At 35.6% G+C, this 25,500-nt stretch overlaps 2 protein-coding genes and 1 long non-coding RNA gene across 17 annotated transcripts in view; 2 read left to right on the forward strand and 1 right to left on the reverse strand.

The window, feature by feature from the left end:
- LOC147840401 (uncharacterized) overlaps positions 1-25,500 on the forward strand; it is a 615,523-nt gene that overhangs the window by 480,423 nt on the left and 109,600 nt on the right. The gene's annotated exons all lie outside the window — the stretch shown is intronic.
- Positions 1-25,500, forward strand: part of dpy19l1l (dpy-19-like 1, like (H. sapiens)) — a 754,017-nt gene that overhangs the window by 60,058 nt on the left and 668,459 nt on the right. The window lies entirely within an intron of this gene.
- The window catches only part of slc4a7 (solute carrier family 4 member 7), a 77,184-nt gene that overhangs the window by 35,773 nt on the left and 15,911 nt on the right, over positions 1-25,500 (reverse strand). For 6 of the 14 annotated variants that reach the window (XM_087287678.1, XM_087287676.1, XM_087287677.1 and 3 more), the window contains exons 2-6: positions 20,057-20,138; positions 8,472-8,615; positions 8,240-8,378; positions 6,272-6,432; positions 5,997-6,185 (exon numbers count right to left, since the gene is read on the reverse strand). In XM_087287678.1, the coding sequence (XP_087143804.1) occupies positions 5,997-6,185; positions 6,272-6,432; positions 8,240-8,378; positions 8,472-8,615; positions 20,057-20,138 (715 nt within the window). Of the gene's footprint in view, positions 1-2,865; positions 3,380-5,996; positions 6,186-6,271; positions 6,433-8,239; positions 8,379-8,471; positions 8,646-20,000; positions 20,139-25,500 lie in introns of all 14 variants that reach the window. The other 8 variants (XM_087287673.1, XM_087287671.1, XM_087287672.1 and 5 more) reach the window with 3 other exon arrangements.

Genomic DNA, 25,500 nt, shown 5'->3' on the forward strand with positions numbered 1-25,500 from the left:
TTTAGTATTCCCAGGGTTTCATACAAACATGCATACACACATATACACGCACACAAACACACTTGAACATACAAACATACACATGATACATTCTTGCATACAAACATACACATATATACTTGCATACATATACATACTGTATACACACACACACACACACACACACACACACACACACACACACACACACACACACACACACACACACACACACACACACATTCATACATATACAGTTGAAGTCGGAATTCTTACCACCCTCTAAATCAGTGGTTCTCAAAGTGGACCCCCGCCTGGTGTTTTTCAAAAAGCCATGTTTTTTTTTTTATTAAACCATAAGAATGACCATATTTTATCCATAAACTACTGAAGAAAAAAAATAGTCGTTTATAGTTACTATATACTATATAGTTAATATAGTAGCTTACAGTAACTAGTTCTATTGGATTGCGACGCCTGGGGTAATTATATTGTATTAAAGACACAGCAATAGCGTCAGATGTAGCAGATTGAATTTATAACACAAGGTTAAACTTTCTGGCACATTAACAGCACTGACATGCATTAAAGAAAGTAAACGAATGTGCAGCATTGCATTTATAACCACTGCATTTATAACCACCTCAGAGAATATTGGGCGTCGCCAGTTACTGGCATTGTCATTTTGGGGGTCGCGGGCTGAAAGGTTTTGGAATCCCTGCTCTAAATTTGTTAAACAGTAGGAGATTTTTTTCAACACATTTTAAAACAATAGTTTTATTTACTCATTTCTAATAACTGATTTCTTTTGTCTTTGCCATGATGACAGGACATACTATTTTACTTGATGTTTTTCAAGATACTAGTATTCAGCTTCAAGTGCAATTTAAAGACTTAACTAGGTTAATTCGGTTAACTAGGCAAGTCATTGTATAACAATGGTTTGTTCTGTAGGCAATCACAAAAAAAAAATCTTGAGGCGGTAAATGACCTTAAAATGGTTTTAAAAACTGCTTTTATAAGCTGAAATAAGACTTACTCCAGAATAAAAAAATAGGGAATGCTGTGACAAATTCCTTGCTCTGTTAAACATCATTTGGGAAATTTTCGAAAAAACTAAATTCACAGGAGGACTAATAGATCTGACTTCAACTGTAAGCACCATTGGTAGACTGTAGATTTAAAAGGTCAAGCTATTCTAAATAATATTCAGGAGCCAGGCATTAATTTAGGCTTAATTAAAACTCTTAAAGTGCCTGTTGAATCGCATTTTGACTCACAAAGGACCATGGGTTCAGCTAAAAATCTTCCTTAATGCACAACTAAAAAAAACTGAAAAAAAAAAAACCTGATGGTTTGAAAGCGATTAAACTTACAAAAGCTTTGGTGTTGTTAATTTTGTAGCGATTTAAAAGCCATTGACTATAGCAAAATATTTAGTCAACAATACCTCTTAAACCAATAAACCACTTTTGCAAGATACTTGAGGTCCTGCATACTATCTGTGTATTTTTCAGATATCTTCAAATATGGTGTGAAGATGAAAAGACTCACAAGGGTAGTCAAGAACTTTATAAAACATTTGACTGATTGGTCATGGTGAAATTCGAGAAAAGCACAGTGTGACACAAGAAGACATTGAAATATTGTTCAGGGTGACAGAGAGAAGAGTGCGAGCGAGAAAGGTTTAAAAGAGACAGGAGAGAACGTGACGGAAGGTGAGATATAGATAAGAGAGATAAAAAAAAAAGTGTGCTCAGCATAAACGAGCCCTTTCTATTTCTCAATGAATATAGACAATAAGTGTTGGAGCATTTAATCAAAACTGTTTTATTTAAAAGTTCAATTATATTAATTAAATTAAGACTTTGTTCATCTAACATCTTTAAGTATAAAAGGATAATGCATTTAAATTCAAATGAGATATTGCAAAAAATAAAAAAAACTATAAAATGACAACAATTTTATATTGATGTTATTAATACATTTATATATGATTGTTTTTTGATTATGAAACATATAATAGATTGAGTAGACTCAGTTAGCAAGAAACAGTATAAATGAAAGCGATATAAAAATGATCATATATATGTAGATTAAATACAAATAAGAACATAAACTAAAGGGATGAAACAGATGTGCAATATTGGGTAAGTGTTTTATATAATCTTCACAATAAATTCATTAGTAGCATAAATGTCTACTGGACACATTTAAGACAAAGTGAACGATTTAATTTGTTAATACGCATTCGCATATGGTTGTGTAAATTCCATGAATGAAAGTAATGGGAGTTCCCTGATTGGTAGGCGAGAGGGGCGTGTTTCAACTCGTTACCTGATTGGCTCACATCAGGTTTTAGCCATACTTGCATCACTGATTCTGTGATCAGTCTTGTGGCTTGTTATCAAGTGCCATGAATGTGCTTTTATCCTGGCTATCTATCGTATATCAGGCTTGACATCTCATCCTGGATCAGCAAACATGCAACGGACTAAGCCAGGAGGACCTGATTAAACTTAAGTCAAGCAGGGCTTTTTCTGTTATCCTGACTTTCTTGATTCCGCTTTTGTGTAATACCTCTCTGGTCAATTATAATCCAGATTCAACATTACAGATCCTGCAGAGTGACTACTGTGAATGCACACGTTGCGATATCGATGCTAAAATGATATATTGTGCAGCCCGAATTACATTGTAGAACTAATTTAGCAGCTAATTTTTTACACCCAACCTATCAAAACAGAGACCTCATAATCCACATCACCAATCAGGACATGGTGTAATTAGTAACCATTTTCTGCACTCGTGCCAACCATAAAAAGTGAGAGACTGAGCAAATGTATCATGCAGGTGATACGTCATGCTGATGGGCTGGATATTTGCCTGACTGCGGAAGGGGCAAGAGCCTGGTCGGGTCATGAACCACCTTCTCATCCTGAACGGCGTAAAAGGTTGGCAGTGGATCCCCCACGTCCTCCTCAGGTGGGAACACCACGACCTCTGGAATGTCGTCCCGGTCTCCCCGCGCCACCAGCAGCTCGGGGCCCTGCTGAGAGGGTCCTGGAGGGCGGAGGGATGGCGAAGCGCGGTGGGCGGTGGGGGGAGAGTTTTGAGGAGTGGTAGAGGGGGTGGAGTTGGCACTGGACAGAAGCTGATTGAGAATGATGGAGGATCGGGAGTAGCGGGACTCTCTGGAGGGACGGCGTGAGCTGGGGGGGGTGGAGGTGGAGGAGGTACGTCTGAGGAGGGACAGACGGGAGGTAGAGAGACCCTCCCCTGATGGGACCAGCGCAGAGAAGATGAGGAGAAGGATGAAGAGAGGAAAAGGAAAGGTAAACAGACTGCAGATGGAGTAAAACAACACATGAATGTATGATGAGAATGGGATGAAGGAGAGCTGGGAGTGTTTGTTAGAATGATGTGAGGAGGTGAGAAGGTGGGAAGAACGAACAGTGCAAATCAATTGCTTGATTCAACACCCAAAGACATGACCATCACACACTGACAGACAACATTTGAATAAGTCATGCTGGTGTGTTTTTGCTTGTAAAAACCATCAGTGAACTCTCATTCAACAAGGCCTGTTTCACAGAAACCAAATTCAAGCAGAGGCTATTTTTTAAATGCAGCACATGCTGAAAATACTTAATAAATGTTTTATCCACATAAAACAAAGCTAGTCTCTCATATAATATATCCCAATGAGTTAAGTTAACTCAAACCCTTTGAGGAAACAGATTGCAACAAACTATACAAGTTCAAAAACTAATCCTAATGAGTTCTGTGAACTTGATCCATTTGAGTAAACGAAGCAATTTAAACACAGTAAAACCAAATAAATGAATGAACTCAAACCAACTGAGTATTGTAAAACCCAATAAGTTAAAGCAACTCAAAGTACTGCGAGTACTGTGAAATTACTCCATTTAAGTTGAAGCAATGAGGTATTTCATTAACTCATTACCTTTAACACTGACTTTGAAACTCTATTTAAATGAGTAGAACTACAGTACAGTAGTTAACTAAACTCATTTCATTTGATAAAGTTGACTATTGGGGTTTACAGTGTACTAAAAGACAGATAATATTACTTAAAAACTGTATTGTAAATACTTTATATAAGCATTTGCACAGTAGCGTTACTGAAATGGATATGAAAACTGCATATATATTTACACACATTTAGTTTATAAATAAATAAATTAATAAAAAAAATAAAATAAATAAATAAACTCAATGAGGAGCTTAAAAAATTTCTGCACGCACATATTCTGTGTGAGCCTGCTTATGTATAATGCATAGTAGGGCTAATGTTGAGCATATCACTGTTTTGTTTACAATGGTAACCAAGGAAATGCTAAATTTCAAAGCAGTTTAAAGTTCTACATTTGTTGACAATCAATAAAAAATAAATCTTTCTATTTCTGGGGTTTGACCTCAGCTCAACAGAGTAATCGCCATCTGTATGCCAATACACCACCATTCAAAGGCTAGGGACAAGTGAATTGAGCAGAAAAGCAACAAAAACAAAACAAAAAACATTTAGGCCCAATCCCAATTCTACACCTTAGCCCTTCCCCTTACCCCTCGTTTTGAGCTTTCACATGAAAGGGTAAAGGTGTCCCAATTCTCTTTAGCTTGAAGATGTAGGCCTAAGAGGCTAGATAGCCCTTAAAACAGAGATTTTCCAGGACCACACTCGGAACCAAGGGGTAAAAGGGGCTTGACATTACGAATTTTTACAACAAACAAGAACATGTTTTTATCTATTCATAACAGTGTTTGTTTTTTACCATCATGCTTAAAAATAATAATAATAACATCGCTAAAATAAAATCCGCTGAATTTCACTATAATCCATAATAATAACTCTTGTATACAGTTAAAGTCAGAATTATTAGCCCCCCTCTTTATTTTTCCCCAATTTCTGTTTAACGGAGAAAAGTTTTTTTTAAACACATTTCTAAACAGTTTTAATAACTCATTTCTAATAACTGATTTATTTTATCTTTGCCATGATGACAGTAAATAATATTTGACTAGATATTTTTCAAGACACTTCTATACAGCTTAAAGTGACATTTAAAGGCTTAACTAGGTTAATCAGGTTAACTAGCCAGGTTAGGGTAATGAGGCAAGTTATTGTATAATGACGGTTTGTTCTGTAGAAAGTCGGAAAAATAATTAGCTTAAAGGGGGTAATAATTTTGTCCCTAAAATGCTTTTAAAAAAAATGTTAAAACTGCTTTTATTCTAGCCGAAATAAAACAAATAGGACTTTCTCCAGAAGAAAAAATATTATAGGACAAACTGTGAAAATTCCCTTGCTCAGTTTAACATCATTTGGAAATTTTTTAAAAAGAAGAAAAAAATAATAATAAAAAAATCAAAGGGGGGCTAATAATTCTGACTTCAACTGTCAACGAGTTCCAAAACATGCTTTTACATCTTTCACTCAAAAACCCTGTCAGAAAAGTCTAGTGTCTGCTATAATGTTAATGTTGTTTTTGTGCGTTTACATAGATGAAATATAATTGGGATTGGGCCTAACAATGTTTTTATGAAGCCCTTTTTTATGTAAATGCTCATTGTTTTAAAAAAGTAATTTTATTTTATACAGTTTTGATCAACCAAATACAAAGCTAAAGTTAATTTTTAAATAAAATTGTAGTAACCCTTCACTTTTAAACGGTGGTGCATCATGTCACACCCCATGAAATAAAAAGTCAGGGCAATATATTTTAATGGTAGTGAAACAGACCGCAGCCAACAGAGCACATACTGACAGCCTCAAATCAGTCAATGAAGACAACATGCACTGGTCAAACGTTGCTTCATCTACATCTAAACCACATTTACTCCTTGAAGTCTTTAATAACTTCTGGCCACAGATGTAAGGACCCAATGCACCCTTTATTTCTTGTTTTTAAATAGGAAGAAAGAATCAGTAAGTTTAATGAATTACAGTAAATATTAGCAAAATAAAAACATTCAAGCACAGCAAAAGCTCTCACCATTCCTCTCAAGCAAGTGCGGGTCTGAATGTTTCTTGCCTATGTCGGCGAAGGAGCGCACGAGCGGGATGCGATTGCTGAGCTTCTTCTCGTTCTGGTGATGATGTCTTTTCAGCACAGCGTCTCGTACCTTTTCTCTTACACTCTCATCCAGCTGCTCTGATGCCACCATGTTGTCTAATACCATGTCTGTGAACCGAAGGGGATTTTTTTTTTTTAGACATGAATTTAGTTGATGCCAAGGAATATGGGTTCAACTATCAGCCAAACATTACCTGCTATCTCCTCAATGCTGTTTGCTCTCATGTCCAGCATGACTGTGCCATTGAGAATGCAGCTGCGCAACTCAAACAGGCTGTGCAAAGAAAGTGTGGCGACGTAAGGCTTACTCCAGCGCTCTCCTCCATCCTCTACATCCTCTTCAAACTTCAGCCACCTGAACCAAATTACATTTTAAGAATTAGGTATATTTTTGACAGTTGTCTGATGGCTAAATATTTAGGTTATTCAGAGTTTGCAAGATACACTGTGGTGCACTTGACAGGAAAAAAAAAACTCATATATATATATGTGTGTGCATATATGTTACTATACAGGGCTAGAAATTGCAACAGTTTTGGTCTCGGATGTGCCTGAAATTTTATCTATGCGACCTCAAAATATATTTGAAAGCATTTGTGCGAGCGGATAAATTGTTACCGTGCAACCGGTTTCACTGCAAAATACATCTTTGCATCTAAATTGCCAAGCGCATCGCTCAGGAATGGTTTAAAACAGTTGACATGACAACTTGCTGCAGTGAACAAAGGCAGCAATGCTTGCCCTGCCTTAAAGCTCTTCTTATTGGCCCCCTGCTCTAGAACAGAACGCGAATGGATTGGTTAATATCAGCTGTTAATCACTCGGTTCCGATGACAGGGAGCTACAGCTGTGCAAATGTGAAGTTCTGGATACGAGAGAATGAAAATAATGCTGACAGATTTTGTTTTAGAAACCACCTAATGTTACAAATAATGGCACATCTGATTCGTGATCATGTGGTGAATGTTAATCCACAATTGACACTTTTCAAAGAGTGGATAAAAGACTTCCAGTGGGTTAAAGTCCCCTATAAAATAAAGTCTAAAGTCATTACATTTCAAATGCAATAAATCTGTTGATATAAAGCGGTGTAACGATAGTAACGGTGCTCATAATTTTTGGTGGATGCTCCTAAATTTTGGCTGCTGCATCTAAATTTTTGAGGTTAGGAGCTCTGGTGCTACCAATCAAAAAGGTTAATTTCGAGCCCTGCTATATCAACCCTTTGCCACCCTGTTCTCTATACATGACTTTAAACCAGCTGGTCTCAGTTTTGTTTGATGCAATTTTCTCTCAAGTCAGTGTGAGTGTGTTTCCCTGTGTGTATTTATAAGCATTTATACACACACTATATCTACATCTTTACAAACACATATACTTCATTAGTATTAGTCATATTGGTTTACAAGTCAAATTTATTATTTAATTTAAAAATAGTTGATTAATATTACTAAAATACTAATTATAAATTTATAATTTAATAATAATAATAATAATATATTAATTAAAAATATTTATTTATTTAAAACTACTAAAATATGAATTATAAAATTCTAATTAAATAATGATAATAACAATAATATTATATTCATTTAAGAAACTATTTAATTAAAAAGACTAAAATACTAATAATTGAAAAGTTTTATTTAAATAATAATAATAATAGTAGTAGTAGTAATAATTATAATAATATTAATAAATTAATTAAATATAATTAATTAAAAAAACTTATCTACTAATTATAAATTATAATTAAATAATAATAGTTATTATAATAAATATTATATTCATTTGAAAAATATTTAATTTAAATACTAAAATACTAATAATTGAAAAATTATAATAATAATAATTTTTTATTAAAAAATAATACAATTATTAAAAGTAGTTTAATTAAATGTAATACAAACAATTTAAACCACACTTTCAAAAAAAGCACACAACGTAAAATATATGAATTATACATATGTATAACGTGATTATAAGCATCAGTAAAGAAATGTAAAATGTATTTCACACACTATTTATTATTATGCTTAAATGTAATGTACATTTATTTATTTAAACATTCCGTTGCATTTAATAGCTTTATGATCTTTTATTTAAATTATCTTATCATTAATTCATTGTATGCACTCTCTCTGCTTCATTTAGCTTCTCACCTGGCTGTCTCTTTCCACTCACAAGTGAGTCCATCGCGGAAGCACAGCTCGTCAAGCTCAGTGAAGAGGTCATGAGGAATGTGCTCCTCGTCATCATCCTCAGTGCCGAGGATAAACTGGACCCTCTGTGAAGGAGTGTCTGAAGCCACCAGTGGAAAAGCACAGAGCCAAAATATTTACACCAAGCAAATAAAACAGATAGATTAGCCCCATTATGACCTGCTTTTCTTACCGTACGTTGGTGAATCTCTGCCGTCCTCTCGCTCAGAGCATCTGTCTTTCCTTTTCCGATGGTGCTTATGACCACGGTGACGGTGTCTCCTTCTGCTTTGTCTTCCTAAAGGTACATGTACGCCAACATAAACTGCTCTGTGACCTGTAAAGAGAAAGACATTACAACTTTGTCCTGTAATGTGAGAGATAGGAAGCTCTTTTGAGATCCATAATACACTAGAAAAGGAGTGCGATACAACAAACAGCATTCCAGACACACAAGCTGAATAATTCATTCTACAAACTGCTAATCCCAGCAATACATATTCCCTGAGGCACATTTTAATGCACACCAAAAATAGAGATCAATAAACAAATGAGCAAAGAGGAAAATGGTCTACTAGCAAATTGCATCGCGTATGTTTAAATAACTTAAGCATAATGGCCAAAAGTGGTAAGCATAATACTTTTTTTAAATGACTCATATACATATACATATTTAAAGGGATAGTTCACCCAAAAATTCATAATTTAAAAACTGTCAATGTACTTTTCATCCACTTATTCTAAATGTATTTAAGTTTTTTTTTATGCACGTTTGCACACACCCTGAGCATAAACTACCTGACAAAGGTCTTGTCGTCTATCCAAGTTTTAGGAAACATCATTTGGTTTCAGAAGTCGCTCATATGAAAATCCTCTAGATTACGCTTATTTTACCAAAATAAAATATGATTATGCATACTTTGTCACCAAGAGGTTTAATAATGAATAATAATAATAATAATTAATAATAATAATTCTTTAATGTTTAATTAGGGGTTTGGGTAAAGTTTTTTGGGCTATATATTTTGTTGTATATTTTTTTGTTGTATTTCCTTGTTATATTCTGTTTTCTTTAATTTGTGATGTAATATTATGGTTTGTTTCTGTATTATCGTTTTGAATATCCAAGTTGTATAATTTATAAATGTGTACTTTTTTTTTCATTTTTCTTGTTGTGAGATAGTAGGAGATCATGTGATCCAGAAGTGTACAAAAAGGAGTACCTTACTGTGATGAACACTGTCTGATGAAGAGGGGTGTGCTCGAACAGTTACATGATTTGTGTCAGCCTTTTTTAATTTATAAAATGTTCATGTTTAAAGCTTTGGTGTTGCCGCCTTTTTGAATATATAAAGTATAGGAATGTAGAATAAGATCATGCAGAATATGTACTTTATAACTACTAATAAACAGCCAATATCTTAATAACAGTCAGGCAATAAAAATGTAGTTAATAGTGAGAATTGGTACTTAAACTAAAGCGTTACTTTAATGAGTGAATGTAAAAAAAGTAACAATAATAATAATAATAAAAAACAATAAATAAATTAAAAAAATTCAACATTCATTATTATTGAACAGCATAAGATATAGCTGGATATCTAATATGTTACTGATAGATTCACCCAGAAGACTCTAGCACCATGGAAGCAGGTTAAGCATGGTATTTTAAAAGCAAAGCCCTTGAGTAAAGCGCTCTTACAGTATGTTCCAGTAGATAATACATATCCCAGAGTTCTGCGAGCAACCCTTTTCAATTCCATACACCTGAATCTGATACTCTTTAACAAACCAAACAAGAAAAGCTTCCGTGCTTTCAACAAAGACAAGAATAACTGTCTCTGTCCTGCTTTAAGTACAGCTTAAAAGTTAAATCACCCCCCTATGCTTTAGTTTTTGTGTTGAAGGTAGAATTCTGGGAAGCCGTGGCTGCCTGCGTCACGGGAATGATGTCAAAAGGAAAGAAAACACCGAGCGATTTAAAGTTTCATTCAGTCTGCTGTTGTGCAGAGGGTGAGGGTGGGAATTGTGCGAAGCATGTGTGGTCTGTGTATACGCCTGCTGAGTCTACACCCATTTCACACGATTGTCTACGTGCCTCGAGTCCACAGCAGCTCTTGAAAACTTTACAGGCTAATAATAGCAATGCAATTGTGTCATTAAACCTACAAATCACAAGTTACATGACTCAATTCTTCAAAGAATTCAATCCAGAGTTGAAGAGAGTCACTGTTGGTTTCAATAGCCACCAAATTCAAATGTTCCCAAAGCACTTCATTAAAGAAGTTTACCTCAAATGGCAATAGCTGGATTTTGTTTGCATCCAAAACTGAGGCATACTGTATGTAACCATGGTGAAGGCACAATGCAGCACATTCAACTGCAAGCAATAAGCAAAGGGGGTGGAGGTGGGTCGACCAATACTAAACCTTCCTCCCCATATTATCGACACTCCCCTAAACGACAGCTATAAAACAAGAGCCTGTGCAGAGCTACATGCCTGTGAAAACCCATCCTGGTCCTTGCTAATTATGATAATCAGTCTAGGAACTCGACTGGCAAGAAAAAAGCAGAAAATTACAAAGATATCAAAGCGAATGAGGAGCAGAAATTGGCAGTAAAATGACGTGACTCACTGATCTACGTCTGCGATGGTTATATCATCACACATGTCTGGCAGAACGGCACGAAGAAAGATAAGAAAAGAATCCTGTCTAGAACTTATGCAATATTTAAAAAAGGAAAAAAATGCTAGTCTTCACTGATTTGGACCAGACACTCCATTGATCACTAAAGTAGACATTAGGCAAAATGCTCATGCTGCTCATATCTATACGACACATTCTATACACATATACACAAATGCATTCATATATACAACTGAAACCAGAAGTTTACATATACTCTAAAAAAAGGAACATAACCATTTAAAAAAATGTCTGATGGTAAATCATACTAATTTTTTACTATTTTAGGTCCGTTAGGATTACCTAAATGATTTACATTTGCTAAAATGTCAGAATGAGAGAAATTTATTTATTTATTTTTTATTAATTTCTAGGGAGTCAAAAAGTTTACATACATTTCCTTGGTATTTTATTCAGCTTTGCTTTTAAACTATATAACTTTGGTCAAATGTTTTGGGTATCCTTCCACAAGCTTCTCACAATAGTTTGCAGGAATTTTGGCCCATTCCTTCTGACAGAATTGGTGTAACAGATGGAGTCTGATTTGTAGGCTGTCTTGCTCGCACAAGCTTTTTCAACTCTGCCCACAAACTTTCTAATAGATTGAGGAGCAGGGCATTGTGATGGCCACTCCAAAACATTCACTCTGTTATCTTTAAAGCACATTTTAACTAATTTGGCAGTATGCTTAGGGTCATGGTCTGTTTGAAAGACGCATTTGTGGCCAGGTTTTAATTTCCTGGCTGATGTCTTGAGATGTTGCTTCAGTATTTCTACATAATGTTCTTTCTTCATGATGCCATCTATGCTGTGAAGTGGACCAGTCCCTCCTGCAGCAAAACAGCCTCACAACATGATGCTGCCGTCCCCATACTTCACAGTTGGGATGGTGTTCCTTTGTCCTCCAAATGTAAAGCCTGATTTATACTTCTGCGTCAGGTGACCGGCGTAACCAACGGCGCATGCAACGCGCGTGGCTGTGCATTTATACTTCTGCACGCTGTCTCTGTTGGTCTGCATTAACACTTTCGAAACGCTAGTTGGCAGTGAGGTGTAAATGTTCCCCTGTGTCGAGTTTCTTCACTACTTTTTTGCTTTTCCTGAACACTTCCGGGATGTACAAGTGGCTCAAACTCGCTCATTTTGAGGCAGGAACCGGCGGACGTGCAACAACTTTAACTGAGGTAAACACGAAACAAAACTTTCCATACGGAGCTCCTTCACGGTACTCCACACATGTTAACAATCGCTCGCGCGGCTCTCGGTCCCGCCCAGACTTGTCAGCGCTACCAAGCCGACCAATCACAGAGCTTACGCTACGCGTCATTGCGACGTGTAGTTACATTTTTTGAGAGGTGCACGTCAGTGACGGCGATGGCCACGGCGAAGGGCTATGCGTCAGCGCCGTAGCATACACCGGTGTTTGACGCAGAAGTTTAAATCAGGATTAACATTGGTCATTATGGCCAAACAGTTCAATCTCAGTTGCATCAGACCACAGACATGTGTCCAAAAATGTGTCTTTTTCCCAGTGAAATTTGACAAATAGTAATTAGTAAATAGTAGTTTTTTTTTTCATTTGTTTTTTTTTGATTGTGGCTTGTTGATTTCCCCATGTTGTCACACAAGGAAGCAGTATGTTTAAGGTTTTCCTTAATTGCTATTTTACAGTTGTGCCTCCAATTAACTCAAATGTCAATTAGCCAAATCACAAACTTCCAAAACCTTCACACCATCATCTTCTTTAGAGGCATTATAAACTTATTATATGTAAACTTGAAAAGTTATAACAATTTCTCAAAGAAATATCTGAAATCTGAAACACAACTATTGGCATTGGTGAATAAGCTGTATTTTATAATTGAATAAAAAATAAAAGTAAAATAGAAATAAATGAATTACCTAAAAAGTGTTAAAAACCTGCAGTTTGGTCCCCTCACAAAAACTTAAATTTTTAACAAATTTTATTTCTACATTAAATCACATAAAAAAGGATTTTAAATACCTAGACAAGGAATCTTTAAAGCCATATTAAAACTTAAATACTCAAAAAAATTTGTATGAAAACGAGGTTGGTGAAGTGGCGCAGTTGGTAGCATTGTCACCCCACTGCAAGAAGGTAGTTGGTTTGAGCCCCGGCTGGGTCAGTTGTCATTTCTGTGTAGAGTTTGCATGTTCTCCCTGTTTCCTCTGGGTGCACCGATACCCCACAGTCCAAAGACATGTGCTATAGGTGAATTGGGTAAGTTAAAATTGTCCGTAGTGTATGAGTGTTAATGAGTGTTTGGGTGTTTCCGAGAGATGGGTTGCAGCTTGAAGGGCATTCGCTGCATAAAACATATGCTGGATAAGTTGGTGGTTCATTCTGCTGTGGCGACTCAATTAATAACAGGACTAAGCGAAAAAGAATGAATGATTGAATGAATAATTAATAACGGCAAAATCGTGGTCCGCTGAGCTTAGCAGATACATTTGTGGAAAATAAAACAGTTATTCTAAACTGTACTCGATAAATATTTTTTAATGCTATCATACTAAAATTAGTGTCTTTTAGTGTCAAACAATTTTACAAGTTTATCTTTGACCCAGTGCATAAATAGCATTCACTATAAATAACACTTATTTAAATTGTATATAATACAATTTACTACACTGTCAAATCGAAAACTCATTTAAAGTGAAACCAAAACTTAGTGCCATGCTGGCAAATAATAAAAATACTCTCCAGTCACTCTCATTGGCACCAATCCAAATGTGTGCAGGCTTTGAATTATTTGCATTGTATAAAGTCACTATGGTCCTCAAAGTACAGTTTGCTTTATACTTTACAGCAAGTCTGAACTTCTGACGCCACATGACAGCTTTCCATGAGAGTCAGACCAAATGTTTTAAACATTCCCTGTCAACATTTACTTCCACTGAACATAACAAAAACATATTCCAGAAAATGTATCCTATGCTTTTTATAATATTACGCAAGACGCTTCCTGCAACTTTCCTTTAAGATATTGTTTTTAGGATGTTGAAGAAAAGTGAAAGAAAACAAACTAGAACAGTGCATGATGCAGGGGTTTTGCGTGAGAAAAACAGAGTGTAGGTTTGTCCTGAAGGAATCAAATGCGTGACAAAAGCAGGCCTAGTTTAATTAATTAGATCTTAAGCTGGTGTCTAATCCATCTTAATGCTATTACAGTAAGCAGGAGGAAAGTACAAGCCTGTTTTGACAGGCTTCCCTTCTTGAACTCATTACAATCATATCAGAATAATATTAAACCCATATGGCAAATCGTCTAAAGTTTCCTTAAACATTTGTTGCAAAACAAACTTAAATTCACCCTGGTCTAAGTAGCTGCCACTTTTCTGCAGACACAAGCGCAAATGAAAATACACTTTTTAGTTGACCAAAAAATGAAAAATCTGTCATCATTTACTCAAAAATTATTAGTTTAAAACATTTATGAGTTTCCTTCTGATGTTCATTCATTCATTCACTTTCTTTTCAGCTTAGTCCCTTTATAATCTGGGGTTGCCACAGCGGAATGAACCGCCAACTTATCCAGCACATGTTTTACGCAGCAGATGCCCTTCCAGCTGCAACCCAGTACTGGGAAACATCCATACACACTCATACACTACAGACAATCTAGCCTACCCAATTTACCTGTACCACATGTCTTTGGACTGTGGGGGAACAGAGCACGGAGTGCGGGGAGGACATGCAAACTCCACACAGAAAAGCCAACTGAACCAGTCGAGGCTCAAACCAGCAACCTTCTTGCTGTGATGCAACAGCACTACCTACTGCGCCACCGCGTCACCTCCTTCTAATCTTCAAAAAAAGATATTCTGAAGACTGTTTGAAACCTGTAACCATTCTCATAGTATTTGCTTTTCGGATTTCTTTAAATATTTAAATAACATGAACTCATAAATGGGGGTCTGCATGATGGCTCAGTGGTTAGCACTGTCACCTCACAGCAAGAAGATCACTGGTTCATGTCCCAGCTGAACCAGTTGGCATTTCTGTGTGGAGTTTGCATGTTCTCCCCATATTCATTTGAGTTTTTTCAGGGTGCTGTTTCCCCCATATAGTCCAAAAACGTGGTGTAAATAAATTGGATAAACAAATTGACCGTAGTGTACGAGTGTGTGTGTGAATGAGTGAGTGTATGGGTGTTTCCCAGTACTGGGTTGTGGCTGGAAGGGGATCTGCTGCATAAAACATATGCTGGAATAGCTGGCGGTTCATTCTGTTGTGGTGACCCCTGACAAATAAGGAACTAAGCCGAAGAAAACTGAAATGTTTGGAACCATTTATAATGTGACTAAAATTTCATTTTGAGGAAATTAAACCGGTCTAAACCTTAACCTATCTTGACAACTTATATCTAAAAATCCATACATCTGTCATTTACAAGTGTGATTTCAAAACATGAGCTGACAGTTAAGTGGTTTATTTAATACTTAAATATATACAGTAATCATTTAAACTACAGTTTGATGATAACAATACATGTTAGGTAAATTGCTTATGCATATCATCATCCTCATCATTACAAAACTACATTCAGGCTTTAAATTTTAACTTAGTTAAACTTAGTTAAATTTTAACTTAGTTAGTTTACAAATTGCTGAGTTTTTACGGCAATCTGTGATTTCGGTATATTACAATAAGGGAAGCCCTACTGCATGCCCTGAATGAATTACGGGGTCTTCTAAGTTTGAAATATAAAATGATAAATGAAAAATAAGTTCACATGTAAAAATGTGTGTAAAACGTACACTCACTTGCCACTTTATTAGGTACACCTGTCCAACTTGTTAATGCAAATTTCTAACAATCTGCTGCAGTTCAGTCCGAGCATCAGAACAGGGAATAGGGATGAGCTATAAGTATTTCAGAAACTGCTAATTAACAGCATGAAAGCATGGATCCATTCTGCCCTGCATTAACAGTTCAGGCTGCTGGTGGTGGTTTAATGGTTTTCTTGGCACACTTTGGGCCTATTAGTACCAATTGAGCATATTGTCAGCGCCACAGCCTACCCGAGTATTGTTGCTGTCAAACCCTTTATGACCATTGTGTAACCATCCTCTGATGGCTATAGTATTTCCATAAGGATAACGCGCCATGTCATAAAGCGCAAATAGTCTCAGACTGGATTCTTGAACATGACAATGAGTTCACTGTACTTAAAGGGCCATGACACCCCCAACTTTTGGTTAAAGTCTACTTCAGAATTTTTTCAAAAGATGCATGATTAATGGGCGTGGAGCTCCGCGAGCATAGGGCAGAAGTGGGCGTGGCCAGCAGGGGAGAAGGGGAGCGAATAACTGTTGTTGACAGTTTGCTCACAAACTGAGACACAAACCGTGAGGAGACGCATGAGTTTATAGTTTACAATGTTAAAATGCAAAGAAATAAACAGTAATTTAATGCCCTGCTACATTTGTTATTTGTAATTTCATATACACATAACCACAATTTATATCATTATAAAGATAGTGTGTTCATGTAAACACTATAAATGAGGATTCTCCCTCAATCCCCGGGTCTAAATTATAGATCTGAATGCAGACTCAGTGCAGCAGGTCTCCTGACCTGTCTATTTTAACCATTAGCTCTGCTGGTAATATAGAGGATTTAGGCGAATACAGCAGCACGGCGATGTGTCTGAATGTGAACGAACTCCTGATAAAAGTCATCGCCCGCCATTCTTCAATTCTCGTACTGTTCTCCCGACAAAAATGCTTGCAGCACACACACAGCTTTGCTGTATGATCGGCCCTGACAAGATCGCTGGGATAAAACATGCAACAAACCCCGTGAATCATGGAAACAAACACATACGAATTTTCATGAACGGCTACTGCGTTCCGTTGGTCTGTGTCTCACAGCTTGCTTGAAACTGGCAGGTCTGCCTTCGGAAAGCACGTGCTCTCATGAATAGTTAAGCAGCCGGCTCTTCTCATAGGATAAGGAAACTCTGCTTTGAATAATAATGAGAAACTGACGCGTCATCATTGCACTTGCAGTACTGCGCTACGTCGCTGATTTTGATCCCGCCCCAAAAATCATTTTAAACCCGGAAGCTGAAATTAGCTGACAAAAGCTCAAAATTATCCAGTTTTCCCCACAATTACAGCTGACAGGTGCTAACATTGTCTTAACTGATGCTCAACACAAACAAATCTGTTAAAATAAAAAAAATGTTCTCCAGGGTGTCCGGAACCTTTAAAGGGCCATTACAGTCACCAAATCTTTATCCAATAGAGCACCTTTGGGATGTGGTGGAACAGGGGGTTTCGCATCATGGATGTGCAGTTGACAAATCTGGAGCAACTATGTGATGCTATCATGTCAATTTGGACCAAAATATCTGAGGAATATAACCAGTACCTTGTTGAATCTATGCCACAAAGGATTCTGAAGGCAAAAGGGGTCCAACCCGGTACTTGTAAGGTGTACCTAATAATATGGCCGGTGAGTGTATACTGTATATGTATATGTGTATTATATTCTATATACTTTAAAAATGCTTATTAAAAAAAAAATATATATATATATATATATTCTTTTGATGAAACTGTAGAAAACACATGAAGTTATAATATATATTTTTAATATGATAATGATAATTTTTTTCATATGATCATACATTCTTTGCAGAAAAAATTAGTGTTGGGGCCATCAAATTTTGGTGAAAATCATCAAAAATGCTGGACAGTGCCTGGCAAAAAGGGAAGGAAAGGAAAAGGATATTTTATCATGAATAAAAGCTTGTTTGATTTGAGTAATTGTGCGTGTCTAATTTGACGGGATTATGTGTATAACAGTTCATATCTGTCAATCGCTGCTCACAGCTTTGTTTCCATTTGGCCTAAATTAAACACTCCATTTACTTTGGCTAAAGTCTGGGGTCTGTTCATGCTAGTAAGGCAACCAATTCACAAACTATGAATGCTTTAAATGTGAGAGCCAGCTATGCAGTTAAATTATTAACCCTCCTATGGTTTGTATAATCTTTTTTTAATATTTCCCGAATTATGTTTAACAGAGCAAGGTAATTTTCACAGTATTTCTTATAATATTTTTTCCTCTGGAGAAAGTCTTATCTATTTTATTTCGGCTAGAATAAAAGCAGTTTTTTTTCAAGCATTTTAAAGGTCAATTATATTAGCCCCATTAAGCAATATTTATTTTGATTATCTACAGAACAAACCATTATTATACAATGACATGTCTAATTAACCCAGTTAATCCTTTAAATCAGGGGTGCCTATACTTTTTCTTAAAGCTCTGCATACCCTTTACCAGGTCTGTGATGTCATTTACTTCTGCATTCTTTAAATTTTAAAAGTCCGTACTGGCCTTTCGTTCTCTCATCAGTTGGAATAGAATAACTTAGCAATATGATAGAAACATTTTTCTTTTTTCTGATTACCCAAATTAATTACAGCAACCTAGACCACACAGAACCTATAAAGGTACATTTTCAAATTTATTTTAGAAAAGCGTCTTTTTAGATTTATTATAACACAGACAACATATACGGTAATTTTAATCACGTTCAATTGTGTTTTATGGAAATTCAAAGGGTTTTCTTTACAATGATAGCAAACTTTAGCATTTACACCTCTGCATGTAGATTTGTAAAGCTTATGAATTTGGGTAGGCAAAATCCAGGCAGAAACTCCACAATAGCACTCAACTTTAAGAAATTAAGGGCCAAAATGCAAGCTTAATTGAGAGCTGTGGGCCGAAAGTAAATATAGCAAACTGTGTAACATTAAAGTTGGCATGGGTTATTTCCTAACTTATTACATAATATTTAAAAATAAATATTTGCTAATAAGTATTTGCTAATGCATTCAAAATTTTTTTTAAATGTATATTATTTTAACAAACTTACTACAAAAAACAAAAAAATTCTATTTAGAAAACAATGGGTCAGCGCCATTAGCCTAGTGGTTAAGTGTGTAGATACAGTATAGCACTATTGTGCTCACGGCGACCCGAGTTTGATTTCCGGCTCGAGATCCTTTTTTCGACCCATCCCCTCTCTCTGCTCCCAATACTTTCTACTGTCCTTTCCAAATAAAGGTAAAAAAACCCCTAAAAATAATTATAAAAAAAAGAAAACAATGGAGCTCAATGACAAATACACTAGTCATGCTGAACCTGCCTTTGCCTTAATTTGATGTCTTCTTCTTTGTCCCCTATTCGCTAAATGACAGTATGTACATTTGTTAAAAATCTGATTCATTTATAACATTTAATTAAAACATTTAATTATTATTTTTATTTGTAGCTCAACAATAAAACAAACAAACAAAAGATTACCTCAAAATAGAAATGAGAATCTCGGTTAAAGGCATTCCTTAATCCTTCCCAAACATTTTCCTCTGGTGTGCTAAATCAAAGGATACAAAGAGACAACTTTGGCCTGCGGGCCCTAGTTTGGGCATCTCTGCTTTAAATGTCACTTTAAATTGAATACTAGTATACTCAAAAATATGATGTAGTCATCATTGCAAGGATAAAATAAATCAGTTATTAAAAATAAGTTATTAAAGTTATTAATGTTTGGAAATGTGTTGAAAACAAAACTCTCCGTTAAACAGAAATTGGGGGTAGGTCAGCAGTCTCCTCAAACTATGCATTCATTTTATGAATGAGTTCTAGACATTTCTTGCCTTCCTCGTCTGTCAAAGCAGCTGTTACCAAACACCCAGCGGCACATTTCAGCCCCACACAAGCTTCCAGAACACACATGCTAACTCCTGATAGCAGGATCAGATCACCTGGAAGCCCTCAAAGTAGAGTTTAAGACACATGTTTGAGGTCAAAAACCTCAATGAACTCTAGAAAGAAAGCTGGAGTGAAACGAGGTTCAAGGGGACGAACGGTTTTAATTACTGAGCTTTAAAACACACCAAAGCAATGAGTAAAAGAGCCGCAGACATTGACTGTACACCTCTATGTGCTTAAAGAACAGATGGTTTGCTTGAGGGTGAGATGATAAAAGCATGGCATATGATTCTGAGTGCCAAGTAAAAGTGGGGGTTATTAGTTATTATGTGAACTTACTTTCTAGTTCCTCTTTTTCAAAGTTTGTGTGAATGTTAGAGCTGGTTTTCCCCTGGTCAACAACAGCTTCATCATCATTGCCCTGAATCGAGAGAGAGAGAGAGAGAGAGAAAGAGTGAGATAAAAATGAATAAATTTATGTCACACCAGAGTAAACAAACAAACCATGGCAACACGAGCGGGTGCCATTCCAGTCGCTGCCGCTTAGGTCTGGCTATAATTGAGAATTGTGCAATAGTTTAGAGTTTATACCGTAAGTGGGCTTAAGACTATTGTTTTTGACAATGCAATGTCTTGGCAGAAAGCTAAAGGAAGCAGGTCACAAAATAAACAGCTAGAGTTCATTTTGCATCAGATGAACCAAAATACGTGAACAATAGTATAACCTTAGCCCACTTAAGAAGTAACTAAATGAAACAAAGCTAATAACTTAACTAAATGAAATACATACAGTACAGCTTGAAAAAAATAAACATAAAAGGTTTGAAAAAAATAAACATAAAAGGTTTAGTAGTTGTATTACTATTGGTTTTACAACAATAACCTATCCTGAAATGTTTTATAGAATGACATGTACTGCTAAAACATAACTTACTTTATTTGCAGCATGACTCTTAAAACAGCCCATTACAATGATCATGAATATACATTTGAGTTCATTCAGAGCGCAAAATGTTAAATATAAATGACAAACAACATTAACAATAGTAGAAGAACGAATGTCTTTGGACTGTGGGAGAAACCGGAGCACCCGAAGAAAACCCACGCAACACAGGGAGAACATGCAAACTCTACACAGAAATGATAACAGACCCAGCTGGGACTCGAACCATTGACCTTGCTGTGAGGCAACAGTGCCACCCACTGCTTTATTTTCTTAACCATTTTAAGCTTTTATTCTAATAGTATGTCCATTTAACCAACACAACCTCACAGCAATTTACAACTTTGATTTAGTGGCTAATTCGTATGAATTTATACGATGTCATTCATACAATTTAGTACGATTTGCTCATCCCCAAATGACGGCTAGATTAAGGGGTGGGGTTTGGTACTACGTCTCTTTTTTAAAATCGTAATTTTTTAAACAACTGAACACGTATGAATTTGACACTAAACTAACAAAACGTAAAATAGTAACGTTTTCTCGTGAGATCAGCATGATTTAACAAAAACCATAAAACAAACTTAAACTTAAAATGCCTATTTAAAAAAAAAATTTCTATAATTTTCTCAACCATCCTCAAATTCTGTCTCATTTGAGATCAAATGAAAACATCCAACACCATTCAACACACATTCACACAATTTCTTCAGAATTTCTTCAGAAGCAGTCTTTTGTTAACCTGTGGCCTTAATAACACGTCTCTAAAATAAGATGTGCTTTAAGGGCCCTATTATCATCTAACAGCTGCTATCATATAGCACCTATCCTGAGTCAAGCAGGAGTGATCAGAAAAGTGCTGGGGACACATTAAGTCATGTGTCTGAAAAAACGATCTACTAAAAAGTAATGGGGACATTACCAATGCTGCATTATGAGGGAGGGACTAGGACACGGGACACTTCATTCATTCATTCATTTTTCTTCAATTTAGTCGCTTGTTTATTAGAGGTCACCATAGCGGAATGAACCAGCAACTATTCCAGGATACGTTTTATGCAGCAGATGCCCTTCCAGCTGCAACCCAGTACTGGAAAACACCCATAAACGTACACATTTACATACAAAACAGCCAATTTAGTTCATCCAATTCACCAATAGCGCATGTCTTTAGACTGTGGGGGAAACCAGAGCACCTGGAGGAAACCCATGCAGACATGGGGAGAACACGCAAGCTCCGCACAGAAATGCCAACTGACCCAATCGGGTCTCGAACCAGTGACCTTCTTGCTGAGGCGACAGAGCTATCCACTGAGCCACCGTGCCACCCTCATGAAAATTCCATGAGATATAATTTGGTCTAAGACAGGGCTCAGACTAAACTTCTGTAAATGCATGCTGCACGTGTCCACTTCCAGTCTATAATACGTCTGAGCATGACATTTTCCAACCACTTCAGTTTAATAGGGTTGAGTCACATTTGGAGACTATGTAAACCAATGCTGCCCACAAACTTCTAAACAACGACAATGAGCCTAAATTGGACCCAATTCAAATCAACTTCTGCTATTTATCAGGACCAAGCTGTGATCTGTGTGCACAACAATTACTGTTAAAACAGAGACCATTTTCCACTGCTATATATATATATATATATATATATATATATATATATATATATATATATATATATATATATATATATATATATATATATATATATATAAGACCCTTTCTAGGCAACTATGTCCCAAAATTTCCCAAGAGATCCACACATGTCTGTGTGAACATTTTGGTGGTCATGTAAGGAGCTGGTGCATTGAGAATGGTGATTATGTGACATTTTTCCAGATGCAACCAGGGGAATTTTCAAGACTATGCCTGAGTCCCTCTACTGCATATTTGTTTAAGTTCCCCAGACAATAATCCAAATCCCACAATTCCCAACCAATGCTGCGACATAAGCAAAGTCTCCAGAGAGAATGCTGCATAGATCTGTGAGAAAACAGAATAACCTCTTCCTTTCCTATGACACCACTTAAAAATACCAAAAAACTATATATAAATACTAAACAACACATTTCTAAATTGTCTGAACAGCTAGTCTGGACTAAAGCCACACGTGTAAGCAGATTTCCTGTAGAGCAACATCACGATCATGGGTTTAATTTAAAGCGAAAGCAAGAAGTTTAAATGCAATGCAATAGTAGATTGATATATGATCACGTTAAATCAGACACAATTTGTTATAATATTCCATAATATTCCAAGAAAAATGTTTGATGTTTGCACCAAGCCCAGCATTGCATACCTGCATTCACTCTTTTAAATGTAATTTATTCACATCTAAAAAAAAGTTCCCCATTTCATCTCATATAGATATACACACAATATATTAAAAGTTTTTTTAAAAAAAACAGCCATTTTCTGCTAACATTTAAGAGCTGTTGAGCAGGTTCTTAAAGAGCACTGATTTGCCATTATTATCATATGCTCAACAGAAATTACTGTGATTGACCATAAAGGTCATTAGTTTACCGGTCTTCACCGCTGTTTACCAAGTACAAACACATATAGAGGGATGGGAAGATCAGTCGATTCATCAGCAGATTGTTTGTATGTCAATCTTTGCTGCTTTAAAATGCTCCAGTGTCCCTGTAGTGGTGAACTGATGACCTTCATGGCCTATCAGTCATTCTGTTGAGCAACCTGAACACAACGGCAAATCAGCGCTGTTTAAGAAAGTGCTCACAAGCACTTAAATGTTAAAATGTAACGTATGTTTTTAAAATTTCAGTACCGATTGGTACCAAAATTCAGTATCGTGACAACACTAACATATACAAAATGTCTAAATAGAATGATTTATTTATTAAGTCAACATGCATGGAGATTACCACTTCATGGGTGAAAAAGTATTTTAAAATTGAAAAAAAAAATAATAAAATTTAAAAAATAATAAAATATTATAAAATTAAATTTAAATAAATAAATTATATATTATAATATATAATAAATATATATATATATATATATATATATAGATCGTTTTAAAAACTCATTTCTAATAACAGATTTATTTTATCTTTGCCATGATGACAGTAAATAAAATTTTACTAGATATTTTTCAAGTTAATAACATCAGTTTAAAGTGACATTTAAAGGCTTAACTAGGTTCATTGGGTTAACTAGGCATGTTTATTATGTTGTAATTAGGCAAGTTGTTGTATAACGATGGTTTGTTCTGTAGAACAAAAATGGTTTAAAAGGGGCTAAAAATATTTACCCTAGATAGTTTTTTTTTCATTTAAAACTGCTTTTATTGTATGAGGAACTACTTTCCTCTGCCATTCATTCTGTAGCTGACATCAAAACAGCAGAAGCTGTTGCTACTTCCCACACGTCATTTTAGAGCTTTGAATGATTCTCTAGCTTAAAGTCTAAAGTAAAACAGGTGATTTTGCTGCCATTTTAAGTGTATGTGGCTAAACGGCATGAAATGCCATCAGCCTACAGATATTTCCCAGTATTTCTCTGTTGCAATCGGGAGATCACAATAATTACATTTATTGATCTGCTATGTGGGCGGAGTAATACAAAAGGGTGAGTAGGCTTTATGAGTGCTGTTATTACGGCAATATCACATGGCTGTTACCCAATCAGATTATTTTTACATTAATAGTTCACTCATGAATTGGTCATCTTTATACATGTTGTCTTCTAACACCGCTTAATCAAATGGTGCATAGTATAAAATGTATGTGTTTTTTAAACTCTCAAAGTGGAGGAGGTAAGCAGCTTTCAGCTAAAAATCTTTAAAGTTACCTGAGGACAAAGTTTACCTACAGTGCAACTTGATTGAGCTGAGGGTAAAATTTTCCTTTTGGATGATCCATTTTTTTTTAAATATATATTTTTTTATTTTAAGGTCAAAATCAAATAAACAATGTGTTTTCTTTTTTTATGACTGGTTGATGTGTCAAACTGTGTTAAATATGTCAAAACATAACAAACCGAAATACATTCGGACTGAAACTTTAGATTAGCTGTGCAAAAGAATGTTAAAAGTTAAAAATAATGTAATAATATACTTAATTTAAAAAGCATTATATGCCACATCAGTCAATGAGCCATTCCTGAATGAGCCATTTCTTTTATGACTTTGACTGGAAATAAACAGGGCTCTTGCACCTTTTCCAACTTCAAATTCCAACACATTTCAAGCACTTTTAATGTGCATTTTTATGCTTTTCCAGCGAAGGTAAATTTCGTTTATATATGCTGTGTACTTTTTTTAACATTTAGATCCATTGTGCTATTTTAAAAGACACAATATGACATTTTAACTTAAATTGTTAAATACTTTGGAGCATAGATTTATTAGGATTGTTCACACCTAAAAAAACGTTCAGGTTTTGGATGAAGTGTCCTTTTAGTTTGGTCTCTTTCTACCTAAAGTTGACATCTCAAAAAAATGAGCTAACAGTCAGATTTTGTTTGGGTGTAGTACCAAACTTTTTGAATGACCAGTCGTTCATGATATTTCATGTGCTGATCATCATTTGTTCCTGTCAAATGATTTGAAAATCAGTCACCAAATATGAAAAGCATAGTTTGTAAGCTTTCAACAACATTTTTAACATTGTAAATATGATTTTAGGTTAGGATTAAGGTACTGTTGTAACAGTATGCAAATGTCCCACCTGTCAAATAGTGACAGTTAAGGGGTTCACCAATCTCGGTCCTGAAGGGCCGGTGTCCTGTAGATTTTTGCTCCAACCCCAATCAAACACACCTGAACAAGCTAATCAAGCTCTCTCACTAGGTATACTTGAAACAT

This window comes from Danio rerio, chromosome 16 (genome assembly GCF_052040795.2).
Source record: "Danio rerio strain M-AB ecotype USA chromosome 16, GRCz13ab, whole genome shotgun sequence".
Lineage (NCBI taxonomy): Eukaryota > Metazoa > Chordata > Actinopteri > Cypriniformes > Danionidae > Danio > Danio rerio.